Genomic DNA, 20788 nt, shown 5'->3' with positions numbered 1-20788 from the left:
ATCCGCCTTTTACGTAGCCGACAGTGGTGACAAGTGACGACAGGCAACATGTTCCTGGCAGGTGCGAGTGCAATGGATGCAGGGTCGCGCCTTCCGAAGTAAGGGGTAAAAGCAAGGCTCTAAATTAGGTACTGAAGCATTTGAAGCAAAAGGGTCTATGCGTACACGTATAATAGCGCCGATAAGGAAAGGTCAAAAAATGTCGAAAAAAAAAAAGAGAAGGTCGTTCTCCCCCGACGCGGAGTCGAGCCGCGGATCTCTCGATGATATGTATCCATTACAGTCGAGCGCATTAAACCAACTATGCTATCGGGGGGTAACTGAACAATCTGCATTATTTTAGTTCTCATGACATCTTTTTACAAGTTTATATAGATCGGTTGCTTGAATGTATAGACTTGGAAGTTGGAACTCAAAACCTAGGTAGATCTGGAACTTGAAGATCATAAAAAGGGCATATTCAACGTCGGGATATCAGGTCACAATCTAAAGATACAAAAGTCAAAATCATCATAACTCGTCTCATCATCTGCCTCGTCAACCAGCAGCAGGCAATCTAACAGCCTCCTCCTCCACCGCCGCCGCCATCACCCCCTCCACACCCACCACCACCTCCACCATCTCCTCCTCCATGCCCCCCATGATGTCCCCCGCCATAAGATCCTCCGTAGCCATAACTATACCCGTAGTTTTTCCCGTATTTCTTTGCCATGGGTGTCGTCTTGTAGTGGTTTCGGTAGGAGTAGTTGTGGTTTTGTCTGAGCTGCGGTGCTTGCCATGTTTCGCTTGTGTGGTAGGTTGAGTCGCGGAAACACATTTTGTCTGGGCTTGGTTTGCTCTGCGTAGTTGGTTCTGTTCGTGTTTGGTTTGGTTTGGTTTGGTTGAGTAGGTAGAGGAAAGGACGTATGTAGATGGAGATGGAGAGGTAGTGAGAGACAGGTCTTATATATAGTAAAGCAAATAAAGACCTCAGATGTGATAATGACTCTTTATCAAGGTTAAAAGCACTTTAGTTTTCTAGAGTGTATGCAAATTATTCACAAACCAACTCACCAGGGCATGGAAACCCTTATATATTTTCCCACCCACACCCAAATGTCGATGGCAGCCTCCAGACCAGAGTATGGTATGACGAAGCCCACGCGACCCCAGGCAACTCAGCTCAAACCCAAACTTCAACCATCGCAAGATCGCAAGATCACCCAATGAAGATTATCGCGCCTAATACCCCATTTTCGTAATCACTTGCGCCGGCTAATCACCGCGTGCTCTGAATGCTATTACCTGGGCATAGGGCGCGGGGCCAAGGCTGAGGCTGGTTGCGAAGCTAAGCCCCTGCGACTATCATCCGCCCGGTTGTGGCTATGAGTTATGAGCGGCGGTTGGGCGAGCCAAGCACCTAGACTGACGGCGCGTCATGTGTGTTTTTAAGGAAGGTATCGACGTTTCGATGTTGGGGGCTAAAAGATGCATGGGGTATGACGATGTTACCTGCAAGGTTGTACATTATAGTACATGGCTAGTAACTAGTAAGGTTGATTCATAGTGTGACTGTACAAATGCTGGGGTTGTCTTACAGCGTAGGCAGTCGTACAAAGTGGTTACCTGTGAACCTTAATTTGCAGGCCACAGTCTGATGAATGAGTCAATGAAGGTGACAGGCAGCGCCGTTTCTAGCTCTGTATAGAGAAGCACGACCGAGACCCATGAACAGCCATTGAACCTCTGCGATGAAGGCACGAGGGTCGAATAAAAAAAAAAAAAACTCATAAAATCCGATCCAAACAATTTCAAACTCTATTGTACTGAACTCCTCTGCTCTGCTTCCAAAAGACAGTGGCCGTGTAACATCATATCAATAAGAGAGAATGAACCAGAAAAAGTCTGACGCTGACACCCCAACGCCATTGCAATGGTTAAACATAAAGAAAGAAAGAATAGAACCCATAATTCAAAACGGTTCTATATAACTAGAAAGAACGAAATTAGTGTATTGTTGAAGTGAAAGACAGGCAAGGCAAACGCCAAAAATGAAGTGAGGAGTAAGAAAATGTAAGTGTAAGGAATGGTCCTGTTGGCCCGGGGAAAGAATGAAGAAGTGCTGAAAAGCTTCGATAAGAAAAATAACCAAAAAGGTTAGTGAGATGCAAGAAATACGGAATTCGTGACGAGGCAGGTAACCATGACAATAACGCCGTAGATCGCGAGCGCGAGACTGCCCTTCCGGAGGAGATCCCTGCGCCATGTGCGAGTGTGCCGGCGTAGGATTCCGCTCTCGGTAAGAGATCGAGACTGAGCGTTGCTGTCGTCTACATCGCTGCCCCCCGAAACGTAACCATCGTCAGCTTCGTCGTCTTCTTTCATGAGACGTTGGTGAGCTGGCGAGTCGGGAGCGGAAATCTTGTAGTAGAAGATACCCGGGAGGATAAAGCTAATGCTGGTACTTCCGGTGCTGCCAACGTAGGCGAGGACGGCTTCAAGAGAGGAGACGGTCATGGCGACAATGTAGCTGAGAATGAGGATTGATGTTGTGATCACAGAAAAGCGAAGATCGCTCATTGGCTCTGGTGCTCGAGAACCCCGCGGACCTCCGGGTAGGAGAGGATTGCGATGAGGAGAGCCTTCGGTTCTATTCGAGCGGGAACGCTTTGGCCTCCAACGCAGCACTGCATCGACTGACGCTCTGCACGGGTGGCATTGGAGGGGGTAGGAGAACATGACGAGGATGACGATGGCCGCACGTCCGATCGTAGCCCATAGACCTGGAGGGTACATTCCAACGATATTTCCGCCCACACTGTTTCCGAATGAGAGATAACCAGTGACCGCAACGAGGATATATGTCGCAGCGGAGCTTCCGATACTGGCGAGCACGACGGCGGTTGTTCTGAAGTGGCTGTTGTTGCTGATTTCGTTGAGGATAGAGAACATCTGCACAATTAGCATACCGAGATAGCAACCGAATGCAGAAACTTACATTCTGATGGCACGTAAAAGCAAACACAATCACCGGGAAACTGCTCAGAGTCGGAACAGCACCAGCCCAGTGAATGACACGAATCGGACCCCGACCTTCCTTCGTATCCCCAATGATAAAGTGATAGACAACCAAAACCACCAGGTAAGCCATCGACACCAAAGCCGCAATACTGGTGTACTTGAGCGAGTCCAGTCGCCGCAGGTAAGAAAGAGGAATGATAATCAGCCTGCCAGAGTCAGTCAGCACGCACACCACAACTGTAACCAGAAGCCCAGGAATCAGAGGCATACATAAAAGCCGTAACCCAAAAGTGCCTATCAACCAAGAAATCAAACGCAGGTTCCCCCGCAAAGCCTTGTACCACCCCCGGCATCAAATCCCCGATGATAATGAGGTAGCTAACGCCGACACCGAAGCACTTGATCGCAATCGCGGCATCGAAGATCACGGCGGCGTTGGGGTATGTTATCTGCGAGAGGGCGAAGAACGATGCACTTCCTCGATCGAGATACTGTGCGCATCGAGATTGAAGGTACAGACCGAATCCAGCTGTCATGCCCGACCAGAGGATCACGAAGATGCCGAGGACAATTCCCATGTGTGAGATTGCGAGGGGCATGGCGAGGACACCGGCGCCGACAACTAAACCAAGGGGTTAGAGCCGTCAAGACAGATGAATATTTGGGAAAGCACTGACTTGTATTAACCAGGTTAATCACACAGCTGATCCAGCTGGCTTGCCCTTGTACCCCCGACGTCTGCTTCCCTCTTACTCCGCGCCTAGCACTGTTAGCCGCCTTCAACTCAACCCACCACCAAGGATAACCGAGTATACCTTCTCGAATTCGATCGAAAGCCATCGGCAGGGCCCGCCCCAATCGAAGCTTCATCGTCCATCATTGTGAAAGTGTAGTGGTGGTGGTAGTTGGAAGAAGCGGAGCGAGGTTCAAAGGGCGATGCGACCGGGGTCAATCGTCAATCACTGATAAGGATGCTGGAACTTGAAAACGAGCGATAAAGCGATCAACTGGAGGTATCGGCAGGGGTGGCCGGCATACTACAGGTACCTAGCCACCTCGAAGACGTAGCCAAAAAGAAGCAGGGGTTAAAAAAGAAAAAAAAGAAGATGGTGTTTAAAGGGATGTTGTTGGTTTTGGTGAAAGAGAAAAGAGTTACCTAAAGGTAAGACAGCAGAAGACAAGCCCAAGACTCCAAGACGGACAGAGTTGCATTTGCCGCCATCCAGAATTAGTCAAGAATTCCGTCTCCAATCTTAACCGCCCCGTCTGTTCCTCACCGTTCATCTAATCTGGACCCTTGGTTCTTAAGTTTCATGATTGATTTTCTCAGATAGATTGCTTTCCATCATTGCTTTATTTACCACAAATTATATGTACTTTATGACCCCCACCCACTACTCCCAAGCAACTCCCAAACCTCATCCTCCACATTCTTCGTCGTCGACGCCGTATTGCCAGGCCGCTTCCCCGGACCGGGATCATTATAAGGCAACACAGATCTCACAGTCTTCGAGACCTCCAAAACCGTCCCGCCACTAATCGGATAGACATTCTCGCCTTCCTTCACCTCCTTATCTCCAATAACCTCACTAACAGTATCCTGCTGCAACAGCGCAAGCATAACAGTCGCAACCTCATCAGCGGTAACCCACTCGTCCTTCCCATCATCCACCATCTTCAGCTTCTCAGGGTGGTCCGTCCACAGCGGGGTCTTGATGACTCCCGGCGCAACAGCCGTAACGCGGATTCCGCACCGCTTGTCGAGGGGCGCAAGGGAGCGCACGAAGCCGCTCACTGCGTGCTTTGTGGCGACGTAGATGGGGGCTGCGAGGGAGGGGTTCTGCCCGGCTATACTGGAGATGTGCACGATTGCTTTTTGGCGCGTGTCGTCTGTGCCGGTGCGGAGGAAGTGCGAGATTGCTAGCTGTGTTGTGCGGATGGGGTGGGCTAGGTTGATGTCTATCAATGCGTAGTGGTTGCTATCGGGAGGGTCGCGGCTTGCGGCTGTTCCTGGGGGGCGCCAGAAGTTGCTCCAGTGCTGGGAAGTCAATAAGTTAGCCCAATACATTGATAGTAGAGTCGTGTAAAGGGCAGGTAAAGACAAACCGGCTCATATACCCCGGCACCGGGACAAACAATATCAACCTCGCCAAACTCCTTCTCCGCAATCTCAAACATCGCCTCGAGCTGCTTCCACACTGTGACATCCGTCTGTTGGAAGACAGCCCGAGCAGCCTTGCCAGGCCCCGTATACCGATCGACCAGCGTCTGGGCCTCGGGACGGAGCCCGAGGTCGGCAATGAGGACATTACATCCATTCTCGAGGAGCTGTTGCGCGAAGCTCAGGTTTATGCCTACAGAAAGATGTCTTAGCTACGCCGGCTGTATATTGGCTGAAAGGGAGAATAGACGCACCAGAGCCCGCTCCAGTAACGATAGCCGTCTTGCCTTGCACGGAGAAAGACATGGTGTTGGGGAAGAAAAGAGAGTGGCAGTGGAAGAGGTGGTGCGGAGTAGAACTACAATGTTGAAAAAGACGAAGACGACCCTTAAGTATACTGAGAGCAGAGCAGAGCAGTCCCACGGCGCCTACAATTACCCTACGTCGCAGGAAACCCACGAGTCCGTGACCCGTCAGAAGTCAGAACCAGGGCAACCTTCTGGCAGCATCCACAATGCACATCCTGATTCAAGCAGAGCAGCTGATATGGATCGCGGGGTAAAGTGAAGAGGGGTGGTGGAACTAGACTCTGAAGGCTCAGAGGGGGGCCCGGAATAGAGCCGATCCCACTGCACTCTGCAGTCCCAGGCATTTCCATGTTCCCGACTCGCCCGAGAAGTATGTACGCTGTGACTAGTGACTATACACAGGGTGATATGCAGCTGCTATTCTTGCAGGCTTCTAGATTGGTGAGCTGACCTCGTCTCGAACACATAGTTCAACTGCAGGATCTGTTGCGGTTGGATTATCGCATCTCTGCGGAAGTATACAGAGGCACGGTTTGCCGAGCCGGATGGGGCTCGACCCAGTCAGTTCACTGGCATCAACTCCACCTACGGATAAAATCGCATAATTTTCCCTTTTGGTTCTGCTGGATTGGTCTTGCGTTGCTGATCGCTGTTGGAGCCATACATGTCACGTACCGAGGTGCTTGCAAATTGCGTAGATTTCTGGGCTTACAAAAGAGATGCGTTGGCCTTCATCTGCTCGGGCTTACTCCGTACACTTCAGGGCCGTCATTGGGGGCAGCCACCGGATAGTTAGTGTTTTGGCGGGTGAGGTTTTCTAACTAAAGATATGAATTTATTGAATAAAAACACTATCAGAGACTAAGCTGTTATCGATAGATTTTGGAGATGGACTTGGTGAACGTCCAGAACGGTGAAAGAAATGAGGTGAGTGTCGCCTAAGGAAAGAACAGCGCGAGACGACACAAACAAATTTGAGAAGCCTCCAAACCAACGCGTCGATAATATTATCCAAGGACCCTCGCTCTGTGTCACTTGCGCATCACTTCGAGGTAGCTTAGTTGTTGTTCTGGTTGTTCAAGATCCGCAGGATAGCCAAGAACAGGTTGAGGACATCAAGGTAGAGCGAGATAGCAGCAGCAATCTCCTCCTCAACGTGATAGTGGCGCATCACAAGTTGAGTATCAACCAGTATGTAGCCCGAGAAGATCAGCGCAGCCAAACCACCATAGATAAGATCCGTGGTTTTACCAAAGGGAACGAAAGCACCCACGAAGCCAAACAGGATCAAGAACCACAGCGCACCAAAAAGGTATGGCATCCAGTTGGTGAAGTCGTACTTTGTCTGACACGCGAACAATGTAAGCCCGATGAATAAGCCCGCAGTGATGATGAGGGCCTGAAGCACGATCTGGGACTCATAGTACGATGTGGCGACGCTGACGGCGTATCCTTCGAGGATAGTAAATCCGGAGAGGAAAAGGAGGTTTGTCGGATAGCTCTTGCGCTTCCAGTAAGTGAGAAGCATGAATCCGAGAGCACCAAAGACGGAGACCATCATGACCCAGGGGCTGCCCTGAATCCATTTTCGGTAGCTTTCGTTAAAGAATGATATAGAGCTCAGGGCCGTGGTGATGAGAAGCTGAACGGTACTGTTCAAAAAGAAGACCTTTAGCGGGCTATCCAGGAACCATGCTGAGCCGAACTTACAGGATTGAATAAACCTTGCGGATGAACTGCATACGGACGGGCAGAGTGCCCTCCGCGACGGTACCGCCGAACTACTTCAGATTTAGCACCCAGATAAGTAATGAGATGTCGCTCAAGATATATGAAAGCCTTACTTTGAAGTCATCAGGAAGGTTGTCATCCTCACTGCGAGGCTGAGGCTCTGCAGTGGCCTGATAAGAAGGCGGGGCTTGGGTGTATTCGTGGTCGTCGAAAGAGTCTCGCTGAGGAGCGGGCTCATACCTGGTGTTTGCCGCCATCTCGTTGATAAATTGAATGAATGTACAGATGGAACGCGATGCAGATGGCTTTAAAGGAAGAATCCGGGCGCTGAAATTGGAGAGAGGCGATGTTCTTGTCATGACACGGCCATGTGACGTCTGCGGTCACATGACATGTAGGCACCCTTCTTACAGCCCTTCACCAGCTTGAATCTATCAACAAAACCCAAGCATATTGGTTTGTAATTCTTGTATGAAGATTATCTTGGATGGAAATTGTTGGTCATCTATGAACTAACTGCAGTCTGGGTTGCTTCTAAACATTCATGTGATGATTCCTTGGTTAAGATTAAGATGGAACATTAAATCATATCTCTATTGTAGATCATAAATATATGCATGAAATATAGGTCATGTGACATTTAAGATCCTCGGGCAAGCGTCCGAGACATCAATCTCACTTAGAACCATCCGATGGTCCATCCTCCTCCTCAATAGCTTCCTCGTCCCTGTAGGGTCGGGTATCACCAGAGTCATCCTCGTCGCTCGAGTCCTCAGGAGTATCTGGTGAGCCATGAGCAACCGTAGCACCTGCCATCTCGTCGGGACGCTTCTTGCGCTGGAAGTCTTGCGCGTGAGCAGCAGCGACCATTGTACCTACGCGAGAGAGCGCCCGTGGACGACCTGGTGTTGACGGCGTTGCATGTTCAAGATCGCCGCCCGGCGAGACTGCAAGGCCGGCTTGGGCGTCGTGGGAGACGTGCGCTGGTTCAGGCGGTTGTGCCTCGACCTGGCCGTCGGCGGACGGCACGGCGTAAGGGAGAGGAACGTCCCTCGAGGCGCGGAACAGAAGAACATTGGTGCAGTGTTCGTTTTCAACTCGAAAAATCGTCCAGATGCCTCGCCGACAAATCTCAGAGAAAGAAACCACGAAACTAAGCACGGCCGAATGTTGCATGTCGTGGGCGAAGATGGCGTAAAAGATCCAGTTGAAACGAACAACAACGTCGATGCCCATGGCTACATAATAGACCCAGGCCCTTCTGAATGCTAAAGTTTCGCGTAACAGCGGGTGTTTGGCGTAGACGTTGCCTAAACTCCAGTCCATTGCCAAGTCCCACACAGACGTATACACCGCGTTCAGTAGCGCAAATGTAATGAAAGGTGCTTGGAACCGAGTCACCTTGTTGATGCGGTACATGCTAAGGGTAGCATAGTAAAGCACCCCGAACATGTATTTGCCAAAGTTGAGAAGGTGTGGAAAGACATTCTTGGTGTCGACGTATCGGCGAATGCACTGGAACGCTCTCCATATGGATGGGACGGTAGTGAAGAACCCTAGCAGTCGGGAGTGTGATGAGTTACATTGCGCGTGCCCGTCCCAGTGCCTCGAGTACAGGCAAAAGAACAATGCAATGTTCTAGCCGGTGTTAGTGTTTCGTGCAAGATAGAAGGGTGTTTGGCTACTCACGCCCATGGCATATGTCTGGGAACAGTACATATCACCAAGGAAAAAGTCACGAAACTCAACGGGATACAACCCCGCGAGCAAAAGACGCCACTATAAATATCAGTAACAACAAAGGAAATGGTGGAAGTGTTGGCTCACATTAGAATATGCCCACCATTTCCTACTGCGGTGATAAAGGACGCGCGCCGGCAAAAATAGCACGATTAAAGTCACCCCTATTAGGACAACAGGCCAGTAAACATACATGTCGTTAATGGACAAGAAGTTCAACCACATGAAGAGACCCAATATGAACATGAAGAAACAAGGAAGCTGCACTAGTCAGTATCAGGCGACACGAAGGGCTAACATAAGCATACCTCAGTCAACTGGCGCCAGTCCAGAGCATGTCTAGTGTCGTATTCAAAGACGAAAACATAATTAATCTTGGTCCTGTTCCAGACCAAGCAGTCTATGCAAAATAATAGAAAATGGAAAACGACTAGGAAATATCCTCCGTAAATCTGATGATCATTAGCAAAGGACTCTTATGTCTCAAGAGAAGCCAGCAAACTGACCTGAAGTAAATAGCTTGTATGCGTTCGTATCGTCGGGTCCTTGTCGTGAAGGTGCTCTCCCGCATATATCAAACTCTGGATAGCAAACAGAAGACCAGCCATCCCAAGCAGCCCACAGCGGAAGGTATTGGGCGAGTAATCACCAGACTTCTTGAGGGTACGACGCAGCTTTTGAGCTGCAATCTTCTTCTTGCCGCCCTCAAAATAGCGTGCGTAAAGGTCTTCAGCCGTGACCAGCAGGTTCTCAGGAACTTCACTTTGAACAAACCAAGCCTTGTTGACCTTTTCGGTCATATATCTCATCGTTGGGCGCGTACCAGCAACTTTGTCATACTTCTTGTTAATCTTTCGGAAGGCAGTTCTGTTAAGGTAGGCGTAGGATTTAAGAAGTTCCACACCCCGGTAGAACTCTTGCAAAGCATACTTGAGCTTTCTCTTTGCGGACCGATACGGGACTTCCGACTTTGGCAGCTGCGACAGCTCTGGCGACTGACGGCTGAAATCCCTTCGCCTAGTGATAGTATCGGAATTCTGGGGTTGCCCGCCGTCAGGCGTAGCCAATGCTGCCAATGCCTTCGAATTTTTTCCGATTCGACGACCTGCAAATGCATCTTTCAACCTGCTAGTATCAAATGTACTCCGGTTTTCAGAAGGCTGCGTATCGTCGTCTCGATCCCGGTATCTCTTTGTATGAAATACTTCTTGTATCCGCTGATCCCTCATGGTATGCAATTGCTCCCGAAGTATTTTCAAGCGCTCGGTAGCTTCTCGCTCTTTCAGTTGATAGAATGCTTCTATCTTGTCTAATTCACCATCTAGGAAACCAAAGAATTCATCTTGTTTCTTCTCTACCTCGGTGCGTTGTCCCGTGCCTGCAAGCTTTTCTGGCGGTTCGGTTTTCGATAGAACACGTTTTATCAGACGGGAATTTCGACGGCCTGAAGAGCCCGGGGTGGCATCCTTTTTGGCATCACCGTTTGTAGCTTCCGCCGGCTTCGATTTCGGGCTAAGAGGAGTTGTGTCTCTGGGGGCATTCCTATTGCTGGGGTATCGGGACAAAACAGGCGAGGGCGTTTTGGGGGTGATTCGACGGTCCGTATACCTCTCCGAATAATGACCATCGTCTCGGTAGTCTATTGCCGGGTCAGGTAACTCGAGGGAAGCCGCGTCTGATGTTCCTGCATGCAGCGGAGGCGAAGCGATGATGCTCCCATAGCTGCCAGGGACGGTCGAAAAGCGTGACCCTGGTACTCGCAGGGGTTGTCGTTCATGCCGCTGTCCGGGTGTGGATCGCGAAGCGAGACTGGGACTATGCACCACAAGATTGTACTCTCCCTCTCCGCCATCGGCTCGTTTCTCTACTCGGCGGGTTGATAAGGAGCGGTTGGGGGCAGCGGCTAGACTAAGATGGTCGGCGTGTCCAGGTGAGGGCCGTCGAACAGAAGGGTGGTTGTGATTAGGTGTGCGATTGGATTTCTGGATGGCGCGCGAAACGGCCTTGATCTTCTTTTTACCGCCCTGATGTCAAAAGTAGAAGGTCAGTTTGCGAGCAAGAACACGAGGAACAAAGGCTCGGGAACCAGTAAGTAGTCAAGTACTCCGAGGACATACCTTGTAGTCTAAGTATTTGGCCCGCCACTCTGGAACAAGCTCATGCTCCAATTCTCTATCATATGTCAATCACCAATAGATCAGCCACACTGCGTCAATGCAGCAAATAAGATAGTCAGGGGTCACTTACTTGGCGAACTTCATCCTGCGGGGAAGGGACCGCGACTGAGCATGATAGTGATCCCAAAGGAACGAGCTAGAGGAGCCCGGTAGATTTTAAATCGATCTTTGAATGCCTGGGCTCGACTAACAGTCGCGTGGGCGCAAGTAAGAGTGGGCGTGGAGGAAAAATTGGCTTTGATTTTAGCGCTATATCGACATGCCTTCTCCGTAACCCGGGCCTGCACGGTGCAGCTAGACTATATCGCAGCCCGTCGGAGGAATAATAGAGCGCCACGGTGGGGGTATCACAGATTGTCGAAGTATTGAAGCATGAGGATGTCTCAGTCCTGCATAGTGGCTAAAAGAGAAGTCACAATGAAGGCAAAAGAATGATATTCTCGCCAACCGAAGTCACCCAAACTCTAGCCAAACGTTGACCAGGAGGAACCTCAGCCGATAGGGCAGTCGATTTCCAAGCAGTCGGCGACCTTCTTGGCCCTGAGTTTATGTCTTGGCGAGTAGGATTCCAAGGATGCTGTTCGTCATTGTTCAGCCCTTGTTAGAGAAGCCAATAGCACCTGATAATCCGAGGACAGAGGGGGGAAGATAATGGTGTCAGACTGCTGGATTGGCTTGATGGCAAGCACGTGCAGGTGCCGTTGCTGTGATTGCTCATATGCGAATGGGCCCAATCGTGGTTGGCTGGAATTCGTCGGAGAAATTATCTCAACACGGAAAAGTCTTGACAGCGACAGGGCTGCCCCACTGCGTCATTATGGCCTCAGGCCTCTATTTCCACTCGTACCGTCGGGTATAAGTACTGACGTCAGATTGAAGTGCACGGCTCTGGCTCGACCTCTAACCACTATGTAGGTACCGAGTATCACGATCTCGGGTCGCGTGCACTGCACTGCTGACGATGCAGATATGGCCTATACCTACGGGCGCACACCCATGCTGCTTGCTCATGGAGTGCGTGGCCGGGGAATTCTCTGCTCCGATCAACAAATGATAGTCCTATATCCTGCCTGACAGGGCGGAATCCTGCATTGTTGCTGCGTCTCTGCGAACAAGACCGCTTGCTCCGCCGAGCTGGAGAATATCCATGTTTGTTTTTGTCTTTCCCGGCAAGTCAACCACGACAATTGGTCTTCGCCGAGCTGAGGATTGTGCTCAGACGCTTCTGTGGCCAAGCCAAACGTGGCAGCGATAGGGCTTTCAATGCATGAAATGCGGCTTATTCTTGGCAGTATCGCGTGAGAGTCTTTGTTTTGCGTCTGCCAGAGGAAGATTTTGTGACTCGTTGACTACGCCCTCATGCAGGTCACAAAATTGGGGTGTCAGAGGACTTGGAGACTGAAGGTGTCCACGGACTTTTACCTCAATTCTACACCTGACATTGACGAACATAAATTCTCATAAGTTCGGCTGAAATGAACAGCTGAGGAGAATTCTTGTTTACAATGCCGGGGACAGAAAATATTACCATAGACGAGCCCTAGGTGCTGCCACTGTTTTCACAATTGGCAGACGCAGCCCGGCGCCTTTTGGGTAGTCTTGAGCAGTCAGCTCAACTACGATACTATCAAACCAGAACTGGAGAGACTGATGAATGTAGAGAGCGTCATTCGGAAAGGCGTTTTGGAGCACGCGACCTCCAGCCAGATGGAAGTTTATAGATATTGAACTGGCAGGCCATGGGACATGAAGAGAGAGTGACGATTTCATGTCATAATGCAATACGAATGCATAGGATGAGCCGCTTCTATTCTCATTACGCTTGAGGCTTGTTGTGTGCGTATTTGTTGCGCACAAAGTGGTATCCAGTTGGCCAGAAGTCGGTCAGAAACAAATAGTTCTGCGTCGACACTATGGGAGACTGGTGTTACAAAGACCGACCCAAAAATTGTATACCAGACAGACTAGGAATCTGCTGAATATCGGTAAAAATCCAGATCGTAAGGGCAGCAGTAGTGGTCGGTAGTCAGACGCGCAATGCAAGTGTAACCGGAACCCATACTTGGGCGCTTTATGGTTGATAGATCCTCTGATCTTTCTCCAGTATGGTACTGGCACATCCACTACCCGAAGATGCACCAAAAATGCATTGTTTCTTATGATGGTGTTTTTTCTGCTATCGAGACTGAGAGCCTCCTCGGCAGCGAATAGATTGGAGGCGTGACTGCATGCAGGTGCGTGGCCAATCTCAGCAAGTCGCCACCTCAGGCATGTTAGGAGATTCGCAGGCACAGCCTCGAGGAGTGTACTCTGTAGTGCACCAAGACAAGAATAAAGATGTAATAATTACCACTGCGCGTAGTCGTAACTCGGTCGTAGACTCGTAGTTGAGGAGTGCTGAAAGCAGAGAGCGTAAAGTCCAGGAAGACCCGCCGGGATTGGTGCCCAGCTCCACTCGCCCCGACCTTTCCAGGTTCTCCTCCCTTTCGGTCTCGCTCGTTCTGTCTGTCTCCCCGACTCTCCCTCCCAGTTCCAGTATCCTATCTCCCTCGCATCCTTTATCCCCTGGACCTCGTCGGATCGCATGGGACCGTCCATCATATTTCCATCGCTCTTTACCTAGTTCTTTGGGTCTGTTCTCCGGACGGTCGGTGTGCTCACTACCTCTGGTTTCAATCGCTGTTTCATCCGCCCACTGGCTTTCCTGTCAGCTCCAGCGACGTCTCCTGTCCTTAAATTACCATCACAGCGTCGGCCAATTCGCAATCCTCTTCCTAATATTTTCGCATTATTCGGCGTCGCGATCTCAATTGTGAACCCCTCAATCCGAGGAACGACGAGAATATGGCCTCCAAGGATCACACGCAGCTGGGCGGTCCAGACCCTACCACGAACGCGGGTGACTCGATATCCGCTGCTCAAACATCTTCACAAACCGCTCCTAGCACTACTGTTGAAACCAGTAAGAATGCGATCGACACTTCCTCGCCTGTAGACGCATCGCAAACCACTCCCGCCACCGAACCCGCTACGAACACAGCAGATAAGACTGATGATGCCCTTCCTGTTCCTTCGCAACAGAGTAATACAGAAGCCGTCCCTTCAACCACCGCATCACCAGAAACAGAAGAACAAAAAGTAGCAGCGATACCGGCGCCTGAGTTGTCATCTGTTGCACCGGCCAAAGAACCTGAAGTATCCGGACCCTCCTTAACTATTGTCCTACTCCTGATAACGGGTACGCGCTATCCTTTCAAAATCGATGCGAACTATCTGCGGAAACGGGAGGTCAACGTGGAAAACTATGATCCGTTTGCCATGAGCGTCTATACTCTGAAGGAGTTAATTTGGAGGGCGTGGCAGGATGGTATGAAAATGTCCTTGGAAGGTGATATATTGTCCAGCGACTAATGCGTCTTAGACTGGGAACCTCGCCCAACCTCCCCAAGCTCTATTCGTCTTATCTCATTCGGAAAACTTCTCGACGACAAGTCCCCTCTTTCAGGTACGTGATGGCCGACCCTCCGTCGTCAGAGTGATATTGATTATGCGACGCAGACTCCAAGTTTAGCAGTGACGCACCAAACGTGGTGCATATGACTGTCAAACCCCAGGAAATGGTCGACGAAGAGGACGCCAAGGGGGCTAAGACTCAGTACCCTCGTGATCGAGAATCCAGTGAACGGAGCCCTCGGTGTCGCTGCGTGATCCAATGAAGGATCGACTCATTTGTACAGATATTAATAGACAGCATCTTGCACCTACCTACCAGGATGGAGCCGACCTCCAGGACATCTCTCGACCAATCACCACTTCTATTCCATGCTGAGGTAGCAACACAACTCGACTATCTGCAGTTCCTACTGTGCCACATCCATTCAGTCCTTCCAATACCTGGCATCCGCCGTGACGTGTCGACACCAACGTGAGTCGTCTCGAGGTCTTGACAAGAGGTACCACACCTCTACAGTCACTGATTCATCAACATTTGGGATGGCGTTATGGCTTTCAACCTTTCCAGCGCTCCACAATCTTCACCTTCCCGTGAGTTGGTCTACTCGCATTTTCGTTTTCCTGGCACAGCCCCAGGGCTTGCTTCCACTTCCGACTCCTCGACACGGCCCTACATACATCTCCGAGTACCTATCCGCCTATATACCCCATTCCAGCAGGCCTTCTTCCTTCCTTGCTATTTCTTTTCCTCTTTTCTTCTTGATTTGACATCATATATCCTTTGCTATGTGTTTGCTCGACCTATGTTTTGGGACTCTCCTTCTATCAGTATCTTTTTTGTCACGATGTGTATTTGTTTCTTTTCTTCGGCTCTCGGGGAGTTTGGTCGTGATTGTCTCACTTCAGCCTGGTTGTTTAGGTCACTTATGTATCTAGCTAGGTTGCTCTAGTCTGGTCCGAATAATATATATGGACCTTTTAATGCTCCTTTTTGCTGTACGTCTTAACAGTGACAATATAGACATCACTACAATACCAGGACCACGTTCAGATGTCGATTAACCCCGCATTGTGATGATAGGTACAGCGAGCGGCAGTCCATGAGTACCCTTCGGACAACATATCCAGTATATCACGTGGACCCTTGATCACCATTTACAGCCCATTGGAAGGCAACTGCCATGTCTATTAGACTATGAAATCCCATGACATGCGAAAATGCGTGGTTCATTCGACTGACTTATCGACGTAGCAAACAACCCATCTGTAAGTAGCTAACACCCGATCTAATCCATCCGCAGGCGCTTCTCCATCTCGTCGTGGAAAGTAGGAGGCTCTCTGAACTCGTCGCCTGCAAGCCAAAAAACTGTTAATCATATTCCACGACCAAATCCCAAAGAAAAGAGAGGAAAAAGGAAAGGTAACACGAACCCTGGAAAACATCCTCCCAGCCAACCTCCGTATCCCTCCCCCCAAGAACCAGGATATCCTCATGAACATTCCCGCCCCTCGATCCACCAAGAACAGCCGGTCTGAAAGTCCCATCACGCACAATCTTAAGCTCCATGCCTCGACGAACGGGCTCCGCAATCCCGTACGTGCGGCGGAGAGCCTCCATCTTCATGGCGTCTTGCGTCTGGCGCCATGCGAGAAGGCGGGCTTCGAGCGGGTGTGTCGAGACTGCGCCAGTGGGTTGGGTTGAGGGGGCGCCGCGGGGGGCTTGAATGGTTATGTTGTCGCGGAGCGTATCGGGGAGGCCGGGGGCACTGGGGGCGCCTTTGCTGCGGGTGTTGGGGTTGCCGGTTGTGTTGGTGTTGGAGGTTTTTGTGGCGTGGGTTGTTGGGGGAGCGATGCGCATCGACTAGAGTAGGTGTTAGTAGAGTAGGTCTCTTGGGATGGGTGTGATGGGTTTAGATCAGGTATAGGTAGTTCGGATGACGGTGTGTTCATGGTTCGGTTTTGGATGGGAGACGGACCATTGTGACGGATGTAGAGGTTTTTATGCTTAGGAGGAATTGTATGTTTATATCAGGTGATGCTGGGCTTTCGTGTCGTTCAGATGGTTAATGGTTGTGTTGAAGATGGAAGTGAAGCTTGAGATCGTTAGGTATCCAGCTCGGAGTCGGAGGTCAGTCAGTCAGCCAAGGCAGCTCCAGAATGGCGCGGCCAGCTCCTCGGGTACTCTACAAAGACCATACACGCAGCTATTAGACAGAATCACGTGATACAGAAATTATCCCCAGTATCAACCCGTCAAGCACCACCCTCATCACGATATCCCACCAGCGCCACCCCACAGCGACAATGCCCTCCCTATTCACACCCCTAGCGCTCCGCACCCTGCGAACGCTCATCCAGCGCCCAGTGCTCACCGCGGCCACAAAGTCAACATCCACAATCACCTCCCGCTTCACACCCATCCTCCGCACACCCTCCGCCGCATCCGCATTCGCCCTCGCCTCCGCGAAGCCCTCTATCACGCGCCACTTCTCGACATCACCCATCCGTTCGGCCACAATCAACCAGGTCCGCCGTGGCTGCCGCAAGGCGCAGGCTGCGCGCCGCTCGCGATCTCCCGCGCTCATCGGACGTACGCAGATGAAGGGTGTTTGTATGAAGACTGGTATCACGAAGCCGAAGAAGCCGAACTCGGGAGAGCGGAAGACTGCTAGGATTAGGTTGAGTAGTGGGAAGGTTGTTTCTTGTTATATTCCCGGTGAAGGTATGTTCGGCCAACTTTCCACCGACTGTTCTTAGGCTAGTCGGGGAGCCATTGTGGTTGTTGCTGGGGTGGTATGCTAATGCGACTCGTTACTCTAGGTCACAATGTCCAGCAGCACAGTGTTGTTCTTGTCCGCGGTGGTCGTGCGCCCGATTGTCCTGGTGTGAAGTACCACTTGGTTAGAGGTGCTATGGACTTGGTAAGTTTCTGGAACTCGTCTTCATGGTTGTTCTATACTCCGGTACAATGCTAACAGTTGGTTCTAGGGTGGTGTTGCCAGTCGTGTTTCCAGCAGATCGAAGTACGGTACCAAGAAGCCTAAGAAGGATTAGACGACTGATTGGGGTGCTTGGTTTCTGTTGATGGGGATTCTGTTTTGTTTTATATCGGCGCTGTACAATATCTGGGATTCGAATGTTGAATATGTATAAATACTAAGTACCAATCTTGATCACATTAGATTGAATGGTATACACGAATGTACAAGTACAATTATAAACGTAAGCCCAGTCTAGATACCTACCGAGCCCTGCGGCTCAATGTACAATACCCGACTCCCATTAAATGCCCGAAACACCATACAAACAAAACGCCAACCCTTATGCACCATGCGAATAATTTGCTCCGCCGTAACTGGAAGATACTTCAGCGCCGCGTGGCGGCATACCTCTCCCTCTCCCTCTCCCTCTCCCATTCAATCCTTTCCTTCTGATACCGGTCCCAGAGAGTCTGGCTCTGCATGAATATTTGCTCTGCCTCTCTCAGCGCGTGATTCCGAGCTCGGGCATTGATAGCAATTATCACGACTCCGATGATCGCGGCGAATAGGATGAAGAATCCGAATATAGCGCCCCAGCTGTACGTGTCTACGCCTGGTGGCAAGGGGATCTCGTTGGTCTTGTAGTATTTTGAGAGACCTAAACGTAAAGTAAGCAAACTATCACTTAGAGACTAGGTAAAGAGAACTTACACGAGAAGTCTTTCCAGTCAAAGTTCCCCGACGGATCACAGCTACATCGCAGATCCATCCGCAATTGCTCATCGCGGGGACAGTGCGTGAATGGGATATGGTAATACGCGATCTCATCCCAGAAATGCAGCTGCTCTTTTTTGAGGAGCAGTCCGGCTGCAATAGAGTGGATGGGGGCATCGCCCCATCGTTCGTAGTAGAAGCCGCCTGCTTGGTCGAGTGATTCAAAGTAGTCGAGGTACTGCTTGGATCTGAGCCAGTCTAGGCTTCCGATTTCAAAGTTTGACCACTATGTAGATTAGCAATCGATCGACGTACTGGACTATTAGCACTTACGAAGTGACATCGGTTGTAGGTGTCGCCTCCGTCGTCACTCAGAAAACGCATCGAGTTACCCTCCGCAACGTGCTCGGGGTGTTCATCCATAAAGCCCTTCACCGTATCCCAGAGGGTTGGGATAGTCTTCTCATATTCGTACATGCTGATCACAAAGCTATACTTCTTGTCGTTTTCTTCCATGAACAAGAACGGATCGTATGGGATATCGCAGAACAGTTCAACGCCGGGCTCTACCCGCCAATAGAACTCGTAATCCTGCAGCAGAGGATGACGAAAGAAGAACCCAGATTCGTAGCGGCACATATGCCGATAACTTTCCGAGTGTCCATATAGAATTTTCTCTCCCTTCATTTGTTCCCGCACCTCCCTCGCCTTATCCTGGTCAATCCAGACGGGATAGGACCAGTGTTCCTCCGGGATCATACCATATTGCGTAGTTCCAGATACCAGCGAGGTTGTTATGCGCTTGAAGTTGTCATCGAAGGGCTGATCATTCAAGAAGACCCAATCGTAGTGGAAGTGTCTGTTGAAGCGGTCTTCTACCTGCCGAATAGCCTGGGCAATCTCCCATACATCCGCATTGCGAGCCAGGGTCACGAATGTCGCGTTCGCCCGGCCACCGGAGTGACTTGCGGCGAATCGCATCACCTCACTGCTCGATTGTGGGTTTATTGAGTATCCCAGTGAGTTCTCCAGTGATTCTGATCCGTCTGAACCCGGGAAAGCTGTTGGTGGCGGACGGATTGCATTGGGGTCTTGCTTTGTTCCGAAGCTAGCGGGCAGAGGAAGCGAGCGTCGGGAGAGGACGAAGAGTATGGAGCCCTATAGAGAACTGTGTTAGCTAACAATCCCATGAGCACAAGGGTTAGATATGGACTGACCAGGACCGCGAGCACAAGATAACGCATATACTTCCCCTGCGCCGGCGGCATGTCGGTAGCGGCGTGCTATTGAAGCACGCAGTCGCTGTTCTCAGAATCTCAGCTAGCACCGCTTTTTGTAACCTCTGAACAGAGATTTGGTCTCTGATGCCAAACAAAGCTATGCGCAAATGTGCTTGACGTTCTAGCGGTCGAGTGCGACAAGCCGGACTTCCAAAGAGCACGCAGGCAACCGGATTCGATGAGTCTGAGTTCCGCACCAGTTGTTGCTAATATCGAAATCCCCTCCAGTAAGTAGCGATTTCCCCGTCGGAGCAATTGAGAGATGTTGGGCTTATTGTGAGCGAGGAAATGTTCTCTGCGATTCAAAGGACCTCCGCGGTCTCCGTACTCGTACAGAATCCAGGCAATTCCGCCACGCTATTGGCGGGGCCGCATGGCATACGTAAACCTCGATGATGCCAGATCCAGAGCTCAGGAGGATATAGGCAATAGGAGAACCCCATTGTGACAGGGCTTATGCTCATCGCATACTGATTGTTTAAGCAGATATTACCTCCGTCGCGAATCGAGCTGTTACAGCGACTAGAAACGGTCGAGCTTCTGGTGCAACTACGTATATTGATGCCTGGGGCAGAAATGCCGTTTGATGCTCGAACTGATGGAATGATGGCTGGTACTTAGCGTTTGTCCAGGACAGCTCCTGATAATCATGAGTCATTTAAGGTCTCCAACTAGCAGAACTACCGGTCAAAAGTTTTTCAAGTATCGTTTCACCAAAGACCGCAGTGAATGGACGAGTTGTAAGTTAACTAAGTTAATGTAATTCACGGGTCGGTCGCAAATCACGGGTCGGTCGCAAACCGCCCCGCTTTTTGCCTATGCTCTACAACTTGAAGTCATTTGCAACCACCCAAAAGTTAATATTTTCAATTTTCTAGTTGTTAACGACGTTCTGCACATGATACTCTTGTATGACCCTGAATATGACACCAAGAACATGTTGGTGGAGCGCGTCTTGGCGCGCCTGAAGTTAAAGGTGCATGCATTGTAGAGGAAGCCTCTTCTGCCTTTAATAGAGTATTTCTTATAGTTACTCTGGTCTACCCTAGTGAATTTACCCGAGTACAAGGTCTCTACCTTCCTGTATAGTAAGGCCGCTTGCAGGAGCCATTTGTTGCTTAAAACATGTCTTTTTTTCCCTCTCCTGCAGGTTTGCAATGTGGAGTTTATGGTTTTTAAGGGCAAGTTAAGCAGAGTTGTATAGAGCAATTTTACAGCCCTTTATAATTTGCTGCAGGGCATG

The 20788-nt window shown here is 50.3% G+C and overlaps 8 protein-coding genes and 1 non-coding gene across 9 annotated transcripts; 2 read left to right on the top strand and 7 right to left on the bottom strand.

Annotated features, from left to right (window-relative positions):
- Window positions 1-229: 229 nt before the first annotated feature.
- On the bottom strand, window positions 230-316 carry BDV14DRAFT_t45. Its single transcript has one exon. It is a non-coding gene; the product is annotated as a tRNA-Tyr (tRNA).
- A 1820-nt stretch (window positions 317-2136) lies between these two features.
- BDV14DRAFT_188236 (transmembrane amino acid transporter protein-domain-containing protein) lies at window positions 2137-5467 on the bottom strand (the record flags this gene model as incomplete). Its single annotated transcript, XM_073771037.1, has 7 exons — window positions 2137-2931; window positions 2978-3206; window positions 3271-3622; window positions 3678-3766; window positions 4392-5038; window positions 5107-5354; window positions 5416-5467. The coding sequence occupies 7 exons, from the start codon at window positions 5465-5467 to the stop codon at window positions 2137-2139; spliced, it is 2412 nt and encodes an 803-aa protein (XP_073630401.1).
- Window positions 5468-6282: 815 nt separating this feature from the next.
- BDV14DRAFT_169261 (Bax inhibitor-1 family protein) lies at window positions 6283-7521 on the bottom strand. Its single transcript, XM_073768011.1, has 3 exons — window positions 7314-7521; window positions 7180-7250; window positions 6283-7121 (listed from the first exon to the last, which is right to left on the bottom strand). Exons 1-3 carry the CDS (start codon window positions 7455-7457, stop codon window positions 6527-6529), a joined length of 810 nt encoding a protein of 269 aa, XP_073630400.1. The 5' UTR covers window positions 7458-7521; the 3' UTR covers window positions 6283-6526.
- A 308-nt stretch (window positions 7522-7829) lies between these two features.
- Window positions 7830-8918, bottom strand: BDV14DRAFT_25405 (EXS domain-containing protein). The gene has a single exon (XM_073776375.1). The coding sequence runs from the start codon at window positions 8650-8652 to the stop codon at window positions 7876-7878; it is 777 nt and encodes a 258-aa protein (XP_073630399.1). The 5' UTR covers window positions 8653-8918; the 3' UTR covers window positions 7830-7875.
- On the bottom strand, window positions 8919-11748 carry BDV14DRAFT_25404 (SPX domain-containing protein). The gene is made up of 5 exons (XM_073776374.1): window positions 11188-11748; window positions 11058-11112; window positions 9447-10964; window positions 9028-9392; window positions 8919-8979 (listed from the first exon to the last, which is right to left on the bottom strand). Exons 1-4 carry the CDS (start codon window positions 11199-11201, stop codon window positions 9234-9236), a joined length of 1746 nt encoding a protein of 581 aa, XP_073630398.1. The 5' UTR covers window positions 11202-11748; the 3' UTR covers window positions 8919-8979; window positions 9028-9233.
- Window positions 11749-13432: 1684 nt separating this feature from the next.
- On the top strand, window positions 13433-14976 carry BDV14DRAFT_25367 (uncharacterized protein). The gene is made up of 3 exons (XM_073776373.1): window positions 13433-14484; window positions 14539-14622; window positions 14676-14976. Exons 1-3 carry the CDS (start codon window positions 13962-13964, stop codon window positions 14831-14833), a joined length of 765 nt encoding a protein of 254 aa, XP_073630397.1. The 5' UTR covers window positions 13433-13961; the 3' UTR covers window positions 14834-14976.
- An 880-nt stretch (window positions 14977-15856) lies between these two features.
- Window positions 15857-16428, bottom strand: BDV14DRAFT_188232 (proteasome maturation protein; the record flags this gene model as incomplete). Its single annotated transcript, XM_073771036.1, has 2 exons — window positions 15857-15921; window positions 16002-16428. 2 exons carry the CDS (start codon window positions 16426-16428, stop codon window positions 15857-15859), a joined length of 492 nt encoding a protein of 163 aa, XP_073630396.1.
- A 446-nt stretch (window positions 16429-16874) lies between these two features.
- Window positions 16875-17624, top strand: BDV14DRAFT_197804 (mitochondrial 37S ribosomal protein uS12m; the record flags this gene model as incomplete). The annotated part of the gene is made up of 3 exons (XM_073772772.1): window positions 16875-17292; window positions 17391-17491; window positions 17559-17624. The coding sequence occupies 3 exons, from the start codon at window positions 16875-16877 to the stop codon at window positions 17622-17624; spliced, it is 585 nt and encodes a 194-aa protein (XP_073630395.1).
- A 313-nt stretch (window positions 17625-17937) lies between these two features.
- BDV14DRAFT_197803 (glycosyltransferase family 15 protein) lies at window positions 17938-19533 on the bottom strand (the record flags this gene model as incomplete). The annotated part of the gene is made up of 4 exons (XM_073772771.1): window positions 17938-18209; window positions 18263-18551; window positions 18599-19423; window positions 19483-19533. 4 exons carry the CDS (start codon window positions 19531-19533, stop codon window positions 17938-17940), a joined length of 1437 nt encoding a protein of 478 aa, XP_073630394.1.
- Between the last annotated feature and the right edge of the window lie 1255 nt (window positions 19534-20788).

This window comes from Aspergillus stella-maris (assembly GCF_047715825.1).
Source record: "Aspergillus stella-maris strain CBS 113639 unplaced genomic scaffold BDV14scaffold_13, whole genome shotgun sequence".
Taxonomy (NCBI): Eukaryota; Fungi; Ascomycota; class Eurotiomycetes; order Eurotiales; family Aspergillaceae; genus Aspergillus; species Aspergillus stella-maris.
This window is presented reverse-complemented; position numbering and strand designations above follow the sequence as displayed.

Bases quoted from the DNA above. Each gene is read 5' to 3' on its own strand.
- BDV14DRAFT_25367 (XM_073776373.1), top strand. From the start codon at position 13,962: ATGGCCTCCAAGGATCACACGCAGCTGGGCGGTCCAGACCCTACCACG. The intron at 14,485-14,538 runs GTATGAAAATGT...AATGCGTCTTAG, and splicing joins TTGGAGGGCGTGGCAGGATG to ACTGGGAACCTCGCCCAACC. The intron at 14,623-14,675 runs GTACGTGATGGC...TATGCGACGCAG, and splicing joins CGACAAGTCCCCTCTTTCAG to ACTCCAAGTTTAGCAGTGAC.
- BDV14DRAFT_169261 (XM_073768011.1), bottom strand. From the start codon at position 7,457: ATGGCGGCAAACACCAGGTATGAGCCCGCTCCTCAGCGAGACTCTTTC. The intron at 7,251-7,313 runs GTAAGGCTTTCA...AATCTGAAGTAG, and splicing joins ACCTTCCTGATGACTTCAAA to TTCGGCGGTACCGTCGCGGA. The intron at 7,122-7,179 runs GTAAGTTCGGCT...CTTTTTGAACAG, and splicing joins CGCAAGGTTTATTCAATCCT to TACCGTTCAGCTTCTCATCA.
- BDV14DRAFT_25404 (XM_073776374.1), bottom strand. The intron at 10,965-11,057 runs GTATGTCCTCGG...TTTTGACATCAG, and splicing joins CCAAATACTTAGACTACAAG to GGCGGTAAAAAGAAGATCAA. The intron at 9,393-9,446 runs GTCAGTTTGCTG...AATGATCATCAG, and splicing joins ATACAAGCTATTTACTTCAG to ATTTACGGAGGATATTTCCT.
- BDV14DRAFT_25405 (XM_073776375.1), bottom strand. From the start codon at position 8,652: ATGTTCGGGGTGCTTTACTATGCTACCCTTAGCATGTACCGCATCAAC.